The following is a 15,845-nucleotide window of genomic DNA, read 5'->3' as shown; positions in this document are numbered from 1 at the left end:
ATATTGTCTGAGGGTCCTTCTCTGAGTTATTGAACAATAGCAGTTTTTTTGAAGGGAACGACACAAATTACTGCAATGACAACAAATTAGTTACATTATTTTTAACCCAAAACAAGCCTAACTGACTTTTTCACAACTTGGAAATGTTCAAGTGCTGCATGTATAGTCAATTCAGACCAGATATCCAATGACAAAGGCTGCCTAATAAAGACAGAAATCTGTTGGTTTACAATATTACACACAAACATAGCTCCAATTATCCAATTGTCTCCCAGCTCTGCTGAATAAAGTTTACTTTTGTGCCTTTGTCAGTACTTTAGGTATGACTACATACACACTCATATGCACATACAGTGCATTCAGAAAGTATTCAGAACCCTTCAATTTTAAAAATTATTTCACAAACTTGTAGAAGTTAAAAGGAATAGGTTAATGACAGGGGAGGTGTTAATTTATGCATCTATTAGCAGGGAAATCATGTATATAGCAATTCTATACTACTAATGCTCTATGAGTATGCAGTACCTACCTTTCCTCTTGTTTGCAAATCCATCATCTCAGTACATTACATCAGTTATTGCTTCCTCCACCCCTCACCTTGGGCCTTAATAAATAAAATGCAAGCACTCTGCTTCAGCACTCTTAAGCAGCATGTTGCTTTTTGTTCATGTGAATGTGGCCTTGGCATACACACTACAGGGGGTCAAAGATTCTGTACATAACAAGAGTATAATCAGTTGGATTGATGCTGCAATTAATGGTGAGCCAGTCTATAATGAAAGTTGTAAGCTTCACACATGACAACAAAAGTGGGATGAGTGCGTCAAAGTGTGACAAAGGATTAAAGGAATGAACCAGAGGCTTCCAGATGGTGTAAAGGTCAAAAAATGGGCTTGTGGCCAGAACAATTTCTCATGTCGCTGAAAAACAACAGAAAGAAAGAACTTTGGGTTTGGGTAGTGCATGAGAAACTTTTTCCACTGATGATGACCAACTACTGTCAAGGTGCCTTTGAGCAAAGATAGAGGTACTATGATAGTTTAACCGTAATTTTGCTGTTCAGCTACCACTGGCTGAATATATAAGCAAGCAGCCAAACCAGGCAACTTCCAGTGACATAAGTGTGGAAGGGTGAAGGTCGATCAGGCAAACAGGCAAGAAGCCATAGTTTGTGTGCAGTTGAAAATAGTATGTGTAAAGAATTACTAAGAAAATCTCTGATGTCACAGACTATACTGAAATGTCAACAATCACTTGGTTCATTTAAATTCAAAGGGTTCATCCACTTGGGAGCATGTACAGAATATGCCCAGAAAATGTCATCGCAATTTGCCCTTTAGATTACGGGAAAGCTCTCATTTTGTCCACAGGGTGATGCAAGAGGAAGGCACAGGGAGTGTCCAAAATGTTAAAGCCTTATCCTCTGGGGAGTCTGAATGTGCTCATTAAATTTCACTTGATCTGACTATTGCTTGTAGACAACAGGAAATTCCAGTCTGATGGTGCTACATAAGGAAGATTAACCCTTTCATGCATGAATTATGAAATCAGGATTTTCAGTGTTTTCAGTCAGTGTTTTTATTCTTCTTTAGGCATGAGACAAAAAAAAACACTTAATTTTTTGAAAACAATTTTTTCAAGCAGTTTCTCACATGTCCACTTGGGTGGACTGCATGTGTTTGAGTTTTCAATTGAAGAGCTATGCATTTAACAAACCAATCAATAAAAATAAATATTATGTTAAAATGATATGAATTTCTAATGATGTTAAACTAATGTGTTCACATATTTTAATACTGTTCAGCACTATGTAAAAACACTGAACCTTGCTCCTGACTCCTTAGATTCTCAGCATCCTCAGCTCCACTGTCACTACTGTTAGCATTTGTCAATACTTCTTTTTCTGGCTGCCATTCTTCAACACCACCATTAGCATCATCCTCATCTGACTCAGATGGTATTTGTTTCACTATCCTGTAGGCCTTTCCATCATGCACTGTACTTGAGCTCTATAAAATATGAAAGACACTAACTGTTGCTTTCAATGGAACTAATCTGCATAGAATATTGTTTTAGTTACAAAAACAGTTCAATCTGTTTCTAAGTCCTGTATATATTGTTCTTTTGTTTATATTTTTATCACATTGTCCTGAGTATACAGTTTTTTTGTTTATATTTATTATATTGTTATATATTATATTTATAAATTGTTTATATTTTTATAATATTGTTGTTTATATCTTGTTTGGTACTTTACTCATATTTATGCCCTTTACTATTTTTTACAATCCCTGCTAATGCTGTAACAATGTAAATTTCCCTGCTGTGGGACTAATAAAGGATTCTCTTATCCTATCTTGTCACATTAATAATAAATTATTAATCATTAATTTATTTGAAATAAAATCAATATTTGTTGGTTATCTTGTTATCGAGAAATTTGCGTTAGACTTACATTGACTAGCCAATGGTTGGCAGTGTATGGAACAACACTCTAGTGTCCATGTGTTGGCTGATGTGCAATTCTACCATCAAAACCCATGCATATACAAGAAAACAGCTTTTAAATAGCAGTCCACTGTAGTGACCACTATACGTGAAAGGGTTAAAATTTTTAATTTGGTTTAAAAACTTCTGACCAAATGGTTAGATCTGATGGTAGTGCTAAATGGAAGGGCAGAGAAGTTATTGAGATCTCTGGATTGTCTATCATCATCAGCTTTAGGCCTTGTACAGAAAAAGTTTGATTATGATTAAGTCTTATTCAGACACACCAGTATTTGTAGCCCCTGGGCAATGTATCTCTCTTTTACTCTTTTGAAGATGAGTCAACAAATTTGTCAAAAAAAATAAAATAAAAATAGTATAAAGGTATCCGCCCTCCTAGTAGATGACAAGTGAATCTGCTGTTTCTTAATGAGTTGAAATAGAGTATCTGAGTTCCCTGCACATGGGCAGGGTGAAAATACAAGATTTGGCTTTCCAGACAACAGGGTCTGTGTCCCTCATTGCTTATTCTCCTTCTCAATGAGACAGAAAAGACGCAAGGGAACAAAGACAACTAATTTACCCCCAAAGTCAAATCACTAACACGGGTGCCAGCAAAACTATTAATCAACAGGTGAAATGATGTAGCAGTACTTATTGCAATACTACTTAAATCACACATCTTGACTATAAAAAGCAAAACCTTCCATGAAAATGAATGTTGGAAATGAGATCAGCAGAGTATTTCACACAGCTCTACCATAAAATTGCATTCTCTACCTGTTTTTTCAACCCAAAGTAAGGCATGCACAGTGGTAAACCTACCTTGTCTTTCAGCATTTTAGCTTTCCGGCTGTTCTGTACAAGTCGTCTCCCTAGCTTCTTAGCATACCAAATAGAGGCAAACATAGCGACAGGTGAAATTATAATATTCTCTAGTCTGTGGTGACAGCCCCAAACGGCTCTAGCTGCTGCCCATCTGAACTGACTGGTCCTTATCAGCAGAGTATAGCACACATGCGAGCACAAAAAAGAGAGGGAGGGAGAAAAGATTGGATGGTGCTGAGGGAGAGCATCTGCACAGCAAAGCCAGGTCTCCGTCAGCCGTAAAAGCAAGGGGAGGGAGGGAGAAAGAGAGAGATGCAGGGGGAGAGAGGTTAAAGAAGAGAAAGGGAGGAGGGACCACTGCTTTCCATGTGGAAACAGCATCTTGAGCACCAATTGAAACCTGTGAGGAGGTTGCTGGCAGCTCCCAGTTTCTAGAGGTGGGGGTGGAGGGGAGTGAGGGATGCTCTGTGTATTCTGCTCATCAGTCTAAAACCAATTGTAAACAGCAAAGAACAACAACTTAATGAAACATAAAATTTTCTCACAAATAATAATGTGTTTCACAGATGAAAATGCATTATAGCTATATAAGTTATAACTCTTTAGATGTTCCTCGTAATAACCAACATTTCAACATTTCTACAGCAACAGCCATTCAATATATTTGCATTGCTTAACTCTCCCTACATTTCTTACTGTTGGTAGTGTAGTGGAATCAATTTGCATATTTTCTTGCACAATGGATTCACAGTAGACAATGCATGCACACTCTGGACATTATGGGAATGACAACAGCTGGTACATGCGTGTATTTGCTTAATGTGGAAGACAACATTTGATCATCACCTGAGTACTAACCTGTTGATGTCTACTTCAATAATCAATTAGAATTTTTTTGGCAGCACTGTAAACAGATCATCAGAACAGCTACTTTTCTCACTTCTAACTCTGACAGCTCCCAAAACTCATCTGACCTACGACCTAGCTCTGTGCCTGAATGCCTCCTATTTAGACAAGTGAAGCACTGGAGCTGATGCTGCTCTGACAACGTGCTGCTCACGCTAAACCTCATGAGTAGACACAGAATTACAGATGCTCAAGGTTGGACTGCTGCCTCCAGTGGTTGATACATGATCTAAATGTGAACTCTGAGACTTATTTGACTAACAGGTATTTAAGAATCAACCAGAACATTTTAGACAGGAAAAAAGGGAATTCTATCTATTCTATCTGTAGGTAATAAAATTAAAGAATAAATATATGCAGTTATAGCAGTCTAAGAGATGTGGAGAGAGAGGATCAGTACACTATAAGCTGCAAATATCACAAGTTAAATATGGGTTTCATTTATTTGGCAGATGCTGACATCACACCTCATAATGAGCCATATTAATACTACTGTCTCATGCATCAGTCTCCTCTTTCTCTCTCTTGTCTATCAACTCTCAGCCAAGACATTCTGAATTTAACTTATGGGCTTAAACTCAAATCTCTCTCATCAATTGGTTCACTTGCCTTTCGTTTTAAAAATTCTTCAATAGAGACAGAAAACAGCCTGTTCCTCCCACATTAGAGTGTGTGTGTTGACAGCGTATTCCGGACCAACCTCCTATAATAACACGGCTGCCTTTCTATCACTAAAGAGAGGGAGTGCTGCAGGCTAATTGCCAGGAAAGATGACACCACACAGCTGAACAATGATAAACTACAGGGTGGGGAGGATGACGTGGCTGTGTTTTTCTCTCTTCCAAGAGCTCAGCCTGGCTCATCCTGTCCTGGTTTGTTCTACAACAGAGTTTCCTGTTTGCAATTACAATAGATGTTTGCGATTCACAACATTTTGTAGTACACATATCTTTCACCTATCTGTCACTCCTTCATCTAAATGTCACAGTACAGTTCAGCTTTTTGGTCTAGATACTAAGGCTTTTTTCTACCTGCAACAAGATACACACGTAAGAGCAGGTTATTGTTTCTTCCCACAAATAAGGGTCAGGTTTACTAGAGAGCTCCCAGAACAATAATGTGATAAAACCAAGGCCTAGATTCAATTACAGTGCAATTTTCAGTCATTTGTGAAACATTAATGTCGGTTTGGCTGTGAGAAAAGTCAAACCTTTTGTTACTGAAAGAGCAAATTGTATCAGATCTACCATTATGCCTCCTGTGGTAACGCTGTGCCTCTCTGAATATCGCACCATACATGAATGTTAACACTACATTCCTCAAGTTGTCATACCACTTGCTTTTTGTTGTAGCTGTCTCCACCATCCTCTAGACTATTTGATAAGACACATATTTTATCTAAAAAAAATGGTATTTAGGCAACACTTGGTGGTAAAGAAAATAAGGTTGTTTTGCCTTGCAAATGATCTTTTGATTAATGGTAATTTTAGATGTCAGTGTATATATTGGCTGATCTAAGTTAATTATTAACATGTAAAATGGGGCTGATATCTTTTGAACCTGCTGTGGAAAGGTTGTTATATTTGACATTTACGTGCCAAAGCCAAACTTTTTAGGCAGCATCAGTGATTACATTTCCTCTGCTTCGCTGGTTATTTATGATGTGTCTAAAACCTCAGTTTTGGGAGTTTCAAAACCACTGCATCTTTTTTTTTTATTGTTACACAGATGACACTCCAAAGCAAGCATTTCTGGTATCTGCTCAAATCATTTGACATCACAAAGAATCAAGGACAGGGCACGACGGCATTTATTTTCACTTAACTCTTTCTTGGTCATCTTAAGAATATTAAGAACTTAAGAAGTGTATATTTTTCATGTAAATTCAACCTTAAATAACATATGTGAGTCTACAAATATGTACTTAGTATGAAAGAAATTAAAGTATCAGTCTATGTAGTAGTAAAGGAAGCAATAATATAATGGCAACAGAGAATATCAAAAAGAACCTGTATATTATGGCTGGTATAGTGTTGTATTTTTTATGTCTGCTACTGAAAGATTTGGAGTGTCAAGGTTGGACAGTGCAGGGTGGCTGGATCTTCACTAACTGTGGAGGCTTGTGAGGCTGTCAAGCAGGGCATCTGGAGTGAAGGGTCCTGCTGTCCCCAGGGTTGCACTCAAGTCATGTTATGTGTGCAGCAGGTTACACAACTTTCTGCCTGGTTTGTATGTGTGGAAATGAGTTAGTGTGTATGAGAGAAAGGTCTGTATGGTGAGAGAGGGGAACATAGCAGGGATGAGGCCAATTTTGTCAAACCATCCTTGGCCATATAAAGGAGGTCAGCCACCTGCATTTGCATTTCGTTAGTCCCCAAAAACACATGCATGAGATTGAGGATATTTCCAGGGACCAAACCTTGGAGAACATTATGTTGAGAGGTGGTTTGTGTTTATAGGAAAACAGAGAATTGCAATGTGATATTTTCATATATTAACTGGATTTTAGATATCTGTGCTATGCATTAACAGCGAAGTGAAAATGAAAAATAAAACAATTTTGACAACAATAACCAATAAGTCTTCAAAACAGGTACAAGAGCGTGCATTTATATTCATTAGTGGTTTGATGTTACTTTTCTATATTGCAGCAGTGTCATTCATAATCTTCTCAAACACTAGAATAGACAGAACAATCAATCTGTGTAGCTGAGTAAAGGTATAAAACTCCCACTTGAGTGGTAAAGGCATTGTTATAGATACTGCCAGAGAAAGACCGAAACAGAGCATAGTTCTTAAAAATCATTCAGAGGGGAGAGTAGCCATTTGATTCATAGCTCTGTGCAATCTCATTCTTACATGACAACAGTTCTGCCATATTTGCATTAGCAGGGAGAGCTGTTGCACCAAATCAAGCATTCCAACCAATATCTCCAGTATCTGAGTTGCATCAACTGATGTCAAGACAGCCTCAACACACATGAAGAGCAGTGCAGGGGAGAGGACAAAACATGTTGATTTTGTGTATGAGATGAGAGAGGCATACACGATAGTCAGTGAAACAAAAGCTTTGGAGAAACAATACAAACAAGAACAAGATAAGTTAGAATTAAAGAAACCATACCAATGATGGTGAAGAGGAGGATATACATTTATCATTCACCATTTCTGACAAAGAAGTGATGTTCAATTGTGTGGAACTTTGTCAGATTAATGGTCAAAACACACACACTGAAAGCAAAGTTTTGTCAGTGTTGCTGCACCACAGGCTAACACCACACGTTTATACAACCAACCTGAAACATCACCATAAAATACATTACTATGGTCCCCCTCTGCAAATCTCCACCTTACCGAGGGGTGTGAGTGCCCCCGTGAACCTGGGAGCTATGTTGTCCAGGGCAACAGCCCCTGCTAGGGTCTCCCAAGGCAAATTGGTCCTGTTGGAGGGGCCAGACCAAGAGCCATTCAAAAATACTTTGATGAAATGGCATGTTCGTGTGTGGGCCACCTCGATCGTAAAAGGGAAACCGGGGCACCCTCCTGGAGCCAGACCTGGGAGGGGTGCCCCCTATTGAGCGTCTGGCAAGCTACATGGAGCCGCCACCCTGTGGACCACCACCTGCGGGGATAGGCATTGGAGTTGGGTGCCTAGCCAGCCGGGGGGCAGGCGAAGGTAAGGACCCAGGCATACCAAGGCCTGGTGGCATAGACTAACTCTAGGGACATGGAATGTCACCTCATGTCAGTGTGGAAGGAGCTTAAGCTGGTGCAGGAGGTAGAGCAGTACCAGCTAGATAGTTGGACTCACCTCTATGCACAGTGTAGGCTCTGGAACCAATCACCTGGAGAGCTCGGTGGAGAGATTATATATCTCATCTGGCCTGGGAACACCTTGGAATCCCCCAGGAAGAGCTAGAAAACGTTGCTGGGAAGGGGTATATCTGGAATGCCCTGCTTATCCTGTTGCCACTGCAACCTGACTCTGGATAAGCAGAAGGAACTGATCTGAACTGAACATTACTATGAAACTATCAAGGCCACACAAACGCACATCTCTGTTGAATTTATGTAACTGAACAACTGCAATAGCCTGGCGATCTGTCCAGGGTGTTTCCAACCTCTTGCCCACTGTTAGCTGGGAAACAGGTCATGACATGATAAACTGCCACACCTGATATTTTAATTTCAAAAATTGTTTCCTTAAGAACTGGGAGAGAAATTCATGATTCATCTCAGATTTAAATGTTATTCTGTTTCTTCCTGCAGCCTGAACAAAGGGCAGTAGGTGAATTTAATCACTTCAAGGGGGATTATAGTGTACTTGGATGAAACCATTACCATTCAAATAGCTACTGGTTATGGGTATTAAGTAAATAGTAAACAGTTCACATTGAAACGCTGCTTCTCTCATCCAAACAGACTGATGAGCAATTTCAGAACAAAGTATCTGTTTTAATCTCATATACTGGAAAGAAATATAACAAAAACAAAAACACACTGAACTACCAGAGGTACACGCTGACCCAGATTGACATATTGAGCCAACCCATTGACCTTGACTTGCTGAATGATGTTCCATAGGCCAGCACACACACACACACACACACACATCAACACAGATAGATACACAGGGCAGTAACCACTATATACACAGTCTTATGGTCAGTCAGTCAATATCACAAAGTTTGAAGTACAATGACACTTCAAACCAATTGTTTCCAAAAACACATCTAAGGAAAGCCAATAGAATTTCATAATAATTCCTCTAGAAGAGAAGCAAAACACCACATCTTTGAGATCATCAGATTTTTAAGTCATAACAGTATATTTTAAAACTGTTACATTTTCATATTTTTTCCAGCAATTATTGAGATATTATTACAAAAGTCTAGCCAAGTACTTACATTTTCATATCAGCACATACGTTGTTTACATATTGTTCTAGGTACTTATTATATTGCAAGTGCCCATTGTGATGACTGGCATTCTACTCCTTAAAGAGGAAATCAATTTTGTTGTTGATGAGGCCACTAGTTAATAAATACCCATATATGTCAATAAGCACACTATAAGCACTATTCTGAATCATCAGTATATATGATCTGTCTGATGATGTAACAACTTAGTGGTTTATGTCTGTAGGGGTTGTTAGGTGTATAGGGTCAAAAAGTCTTAAGAAGAAGGTATGGGGCTGATAATCGTACACTTCCTAATAGTAAATTTAAATATCTAGACTTCTCTCTGAGTAAAGATGATTACCTGCCTGGATTACAGTCATTACCACCAGAAGGTTGGAGTAGACAATATCAACAATAAAGGTAATCCTGAACACCATATATAATATTCATATCTACCTAGTACACTGCCAGTTGTTATTGTTTTACTAATAGAAAGAAGCTTTTGCTGTGTTTTAAGTTGATCTGAAAGCTTTTTATTCCACTAAGGACAGGGGGGGAGTCAGAGAGAATTTGATTTCCATAGTAACTGAGTAGTAATCAGACTATATTTGTTTGTCTCGTGCATTGGATTTTTGCTTTTTTGATACTAAACAAAGATGCCTTATTTTTGGTTGCCTTTGGCTGAATGCTGCCTTGCTATTAAGTCTGTCATTGAGCTGTTGGTTATTAAGATAATTATAAACCAACAATTATATATATATATATATATATATATATATATATATATATATATATAGTTTTAATCACTGCAAAGCTGAATCACTGCACTTTATGATCTGCTATTACTGTCACATTGCACAGTAACTAATCTAGTGGTGCTGTTACCCCTGCTCTGCACCTGGTTAACTTGGTCTCTTTTCTCCTCTTCTTTCAGGAAGAAATCAAGCAGAGTGGATGTTGCCAGGTTCACTTGGGCTGCTGGGCTGGGCCTGTCTGATTGGTTTCCCCTCTCTCTCAGCTTCATGTTGTTAGTTTTCAGTAAGCACTCAAAAGCAAACAGAAAAAAAAAACCCTTTTGATTCAAACTGTGCCTGTTCTCCCTCCTTTTTGTCTGAACCTTGAGCTATCATTATAATAATAATATATTTCTCAACAACTCAACCTGTGTGCTCCAATATGTGGAAGCTGGTGTATAAACAGATAATGAACAACAATATAGTAAAACACAGTTTTCATAATATAAAATATAAAATGTCTTCATAGGAGCCTCCTGCTTTTATTGTTACTGAAAAGCAGGAGGAGATAGGTGAAGGACACATCAAATGTCCATTTAAGAATAAACTGACACTACTGCTCAGTACTTGTAACATTTCCCGTCTAATAACTCAAACTATTTTCACAGACTGTAGAGTTATGAATAAATTGGCTTTGACATTTAAATGCCCCTTAAAAACATGTCACTACAAGTGGTACATAAGGGTGGCACATTTGGCCAGGCTCTCTCCACTGTTTCCATCACCTGATACTCACAGTCATGTGTGACCCACAAATTGTCTTGTTTGCTTGAACTAGTGTGCTTAATCGTTAAAGATAGATTAGGTATTACCAGGATAAAACTGATAAAGAATCATAGAACACTGAATTTAACTTCATATAAAATGTGGCATAAGTTATCCAATGTTGTGAAAGCTGTTACTTTTACTATGAAACAAATCTTGGATAAAGTGTGGTCTGTTTGCTCTAATACCATTAACATTCAGGCTTTATATTGATTCAAAGATATCTTGCCCAACTCACAATACAGCAAATGCATATTGGACGCACAAACTAATAATTTACTATTAGGTGATTTCTTTTTTTAAATTAAAATAAGGATTTCTTTTCTAAATTGGTGACCAGCTTAGAATTCAGGCAAACACTCCTCAGATATAATGAAGAGCCTCATGATGATTTAACTAAATGTATTCCTGAAGTTTGCATAATACCGTGAAAACACAGGTTGAATTTTGACAGTTCAACATTAAAATCAGAGAGACCATAATTTCAAGTGACTGTAGTCAAAATGTGCAGCTGTTATAGCTGTTTTTTTTATTTTATACTAAATTTGTGTGTGTGTGTGTGTGTGTGTGTGTGTGTGTGTATGTGTGTGTGTGTGCAAATGAATATATCTACATTATCATCTTCCCAATATGAATATGATAAGCAGATAAAATGAGGCTGTATCTCACTGTCAAAAGGGTACAAATGCAGCTACTCAAACAAAAAATTGTCTTCTTTGAAAGTCTGCATTAATAAAATGCATGGTCCACATAATGCTTACACCCAGCCTTTGGCTATAGTCAGGCTCCATCTTATGATCTGAGACGGTACGACAGCACTCTGCAAGTACTAATAGCTGTGTCTGTTAATGGCGTTCCTTTTCCTCTGTTTGAGAGCTGACCTCTTTTAAATGCTGTCCTTTTTTTTTATAAGATGTTCTCTTATGACAATATAAAATGAACTGTTCAATACATTTCTTCTGTGAGTGTGCACATCATTTACAGATGGGTTTTCCACCAGCAAAGATGAAAAAAGTATTTTAAGGGAAAATGGCTGAAAGTGCACAAAATTGACCTCTTACAGAAACCAACTAAGAGCAAATCAATTTTAGAGGATCCCATAGGGTGCCTGAGTGTAGACGACAAGCACTGTATCTTTCACAGAAATGGCAAGATTGGTCTGTGTGGTTATTTGCAGTGCATCATTATGTTCAATCTAGGTTTGATGGGAACTCATTGTGAACAGACCATCAGCAGGAGAGGTCAGTCACACTTTGTGTGACACCCTGACTTCTTCTGTTTCCTTTCTCCTTTTCTTTTTCTCACTTGTTTGCTTACTGTTTTGAAATAATCTTTAGTCTGCCAGGAAAAAAAGATATGAGAAAGGCATTCTCAGCAGCTAAAGAAGGTGATGTACATGTATATGCAATTACAAAGGCCATCTGTGGATGAGCACTGAAGGAGCTAAAATATCAACTGTGTTTTATATCACAACACACCACATCCAACAGAAATAATGCAATGTCACTATTACCTACAATTACCCTATTCTCACCAACTGAGTAGGGCCTCCCTTTGCTCTCAGCAAACAGCCTAAATTCCTCATGACGTGGATTCCACAAGTTGTTGGAAACGTTTCTTTGAGATTCTGCTCCATGTTGACATGACTGTGTCACATAATATCTGCAGATTTGTCAGCTGCACATTCATGCTGCTAATCTCCTGTTCTACCACATCTCAGGTGTTTTATTGGATACAGATCTGGTGACTGGGGAGGCCACTGGAGTTCACTGAACTCACTGTCATATTCATGAAACCAGTTTAAGACAACTTCTGCTTTGTGACATGGTACATTATCATGCTAAAGGTAGCCATTAGGTAATTAGTTGGGTAAATTGTAACCATAAAGGGATGCACATGATCAGCAACAATACTCAGATAGGCTATGGCATTCAAACAATGGTTGACTGGTTCTAAGGGGCCCGAAATTTGCCAAGAAAACATTCCCCACACAATTACACCACCACCAGCCTGGTCTGTTGACACAAGGTAAGTTGGGTCCATGGATTCATAGATGGATGGATGGATACCAAATTCTGACCCGTACCATTTGCTGTCTAAGCAGAAAGCTGAAAGCCTTTATACTTTCATATTTTCTATTCTAAAACTGGAGAGAAGACACTTCTCTTAGATGACTGGAAGTCTAGAGAGTCCCTCTGACCCAATTAAAGAGGCTGAAAAGTGCTGCTTTATCAGCTGTGTAAAAAATATTTATGCATTTGCTGTGATGAATGGACTTTTCTATGTAAGCTTTAACTGATAATTTAGTGAAGCTTCTTCACCAAAATCTTGATTACAGTCAATATTTGGGTTTCTAAAACTGCCCCTAAATTTTACACAACCGTAAACAAAGCTGGTGCATTTACCTGGCCAAAAGTGAATTTTATTATGAGGCAATAATAAATATTATGTAGTAAGATCTGCCAGCCTTAGCTGGTGTAACGTAGTGGTTTACTGACAATCCTACATTTGAAAGTGTAGGACTCAATGCTTTTGCAGTTTAAAAGAGCTTGTATTACATCTATAAGTGCTTGCTGTGGTCAATGACATTTTGCAACAAAGTAAAACAATTCTGTAGGATTAGGTTTGAAAAAAAAAAGTTGACTGTTGGTGTAGAGGCGAACTATGATCTCCAGTGTAGAAGTCACATGCTTTGTATCGTACAACTGATTCATCCACCTAGACCTCATTCCAGTGACACCCCCTTTGCCATTTGTAAGGCCATAAGGGGCTGTTTGTCAGGAAAATGTAAATACAGGTGGTTGATGATCAATACTGTATTCTTTCTGATGGGACAGTCTCATCAATTTATACCAACCCCTTAGATATTTTTAATTAAAATTCACACCATCGTCATGCCTGTAATGCAGTCCTCACTTTCAAATTTAAAAATTTTCCTTATCTATTTAAAACAACCCTTAACCTATTAGATGAGCCCCCTGCCCTGCTCTCATTTAAAAGCAGCTGATTTCATTTGGGGAAATGTAGTTTTTGTATAGAATTTTCTGTAATGAATTTATCATATGGTTAAATGTTGAAAACTAAGAAGGCATGATCCAGAATACAAGATTTTCCTGTCTAAGCTTCACTTTATTCCACCAATGCATTTGGTACTTCAGTGTACCATAACATACCATAAAACAATTCAATATGCCATCAGTATTGACTGTTATGTCTGCACACCTTGAGAGAAAATATCTTCCAACATTATTAAATCTGACAGAAGCTGAAGAGCTGTTTTCTTTCTACTTATAAAGTAATGAAGAATAAAGCTGCAAAGCATGCCCGTACCTAACGTTTGTCCTTGTGTGGACGCATCATGCCATATACTGCACTGTGTGCCACAACAGACCCGGATTTCAGAGTGCCAGTGAGCTCAGGGCAAATATTTGAATTAAGGTCTGAATCTGTGCTTTCATCATGTGGTACAGTCCTTCATACAGACCTGAGTTAGCTAAAAAAACAAAAACAAACACAGGCATTTTCCAGAAACCCAACATGCACTACAGCCTTTCTGCCAGGAACATAAATAAAGTGCAGTCTATACCCTTCACATAAAAAAAAGTCATCTACATATTCATAGAGTTGAAATGCTATGAAATGGTATAGCCCTTTGATAGCAGTAATAGATTCAGAGTGATGGACTTGTAGCCTTATTGTCACAGCATTCGGCCAGTTTCAAGGACACTAGTCACTTATCAATTTCTTTTGCCCCGGCCCAACAAATAGATTCACCACCTTTCAATCTGATATGATTTCCAGCTGGGAGGACAGACATTTCCTTTCATTCTGACAACAAAGTAAACTGTCCTCTCATTAAAATTCATCTTTATATGCTTTATTCCAAAAACCCCTTAAATTTGACATTATACTGCACTTACACTACAGTCTACAGTAGAGAGTGATTAATGCACAGATGCAACATGTTTCAGTGCAGCCTTACCAGCCTCAATTTCTCCCTGGTGTTTCCTTGTTTCTCCCTCCCTTCCCAATCTTGCTTCTCTTCTCAGCCAAATCCTCACACAAGGAGTTGAGCTCTGCTCTTCTCATTTCTGCTCTCTGACCTCCATGAGACCTTTCTGAAGCACAGGCCTGCACTGGACAGAATTTGGGTAGAGAGGCGAGAGCCTACCAAGAGAAGCCCCAGCAGGTATGACACGAAGTCTGCCAGCTGGGTTCACCAACAAAAAGGGTCCACGGCACAGAGTTAGCATCAACCAGCTAACTCTGCAAGGAGAACACAGCAACTGATCTACTCAATGACACTGAAACCACACAGCCAGGACAACTGCTGTTTACTGGACCTTAACAGGACTTTGCAAAGCAGCACACCAAAAGGCATCTTCTTTTTCCCCCTGGACTTGGTAATGTAACTGGGCCTAGTCTACATTACCTTGCATAGCACAGCTTTGCTAAGCATAGGACTTTCCAACTTTTCTAACCTCTCCCCTTTTTCTGACACCTTCTAACCTGGCCTTAGACAAAGGAATGCTTCTTTGTTAACCTCCTCCACATGACATGCAGTCGGTCCTAGAGGCCATCTTTGATTTAGCCATCTTTGTTACAGTTCCTTGGTTTTAAGCCTTGTGGCTAGATTAGGTTAGAGATTGTGTTTTGTCATTTCATTTGGTATTTGTTCAAATAAATACTCTTGATCACTGAATATTTTGCTGGTCTTTTTAATATTGTACAAAAGTGAGTATTGCCAGCCTCTACGCTGCAGAACTCCAAATCCTCCAAGTTTTACTAACTATTGATATGGTCATTGTGGTTGTAGTTATTATCTTAATTATTAATCAAGGTTCCAACTTGACAATTGGTATATTTAATGAGACTGATTTAATGTAAATTATTAATTTATGTAATAATTAGTTACTTAATGATATTTTTAATATTAATATTTTACACATTTTTGACAATAACACCTACTGCACAACAACAGACAGTGGACCAGCCTTCATTAAACTGCTATGCTTTTCTCATGAACTTCCCTGTGCCTGATTGACAGAGAGGTAATTGCTGCCAAAAAAAAGCTGATATTACCATGGAGAGAGACTGATGATCGATAAGCAGTTAGAATCAATAATGTCTACACTGAGTCACACTCTCCAATCTGTGGTACTTG

At 38.4% G+C, this 15,845-nt stretch overlaps 1 protein-coding gene across 4 annotated transcripts in view; it reads right to left on the bottom strand.

Moving 5' to 3' along the window:
- LOC108893312 (disks large homolog 2) overlaps positions 1-15,845 on the bottom strand; it is a 123,869-nt gene that overhangs the window by 69,448 nt on the left and 38,576 nt on the right. The window contains exon 1 of one of the 4 annotated variants that reach the window (XM_018691260.2): positions 3,313-3,711. The exons of the other annotated variants lie outside the window; for them this stretch is intronic. Coding sequence (XP_018546776.1) covers positions 3,313-3,696 — 384 coding nt within the window. The 5' untranslated portion in view covers positions 3,697-3,711. Of the gene's footprint in view, positions 1-3,312; positions 3,712-15,845 lie in introns of those variants that run through there. 4 annotated transcript variants of the gene reach the window in all.

Source organism: Lates calcarifer, linkage group LG20 (assembly GCF_001640805.2).
Source record: "Lates calcarifer isolate ASB-BC8 linkage group LG20, TLL_Latcal_v3, whole genome shotgun sequence".
Lineage (NCBI taxonomy): Eukaryota > Metazoa > Chordata > Actinopteri > Centropomidae > Lates > Lates calcarifer.
Note: the sequence above shows the minus strand (reverse complement) of the source record. Positions and strands in the feature narration are given on the sequence as shown.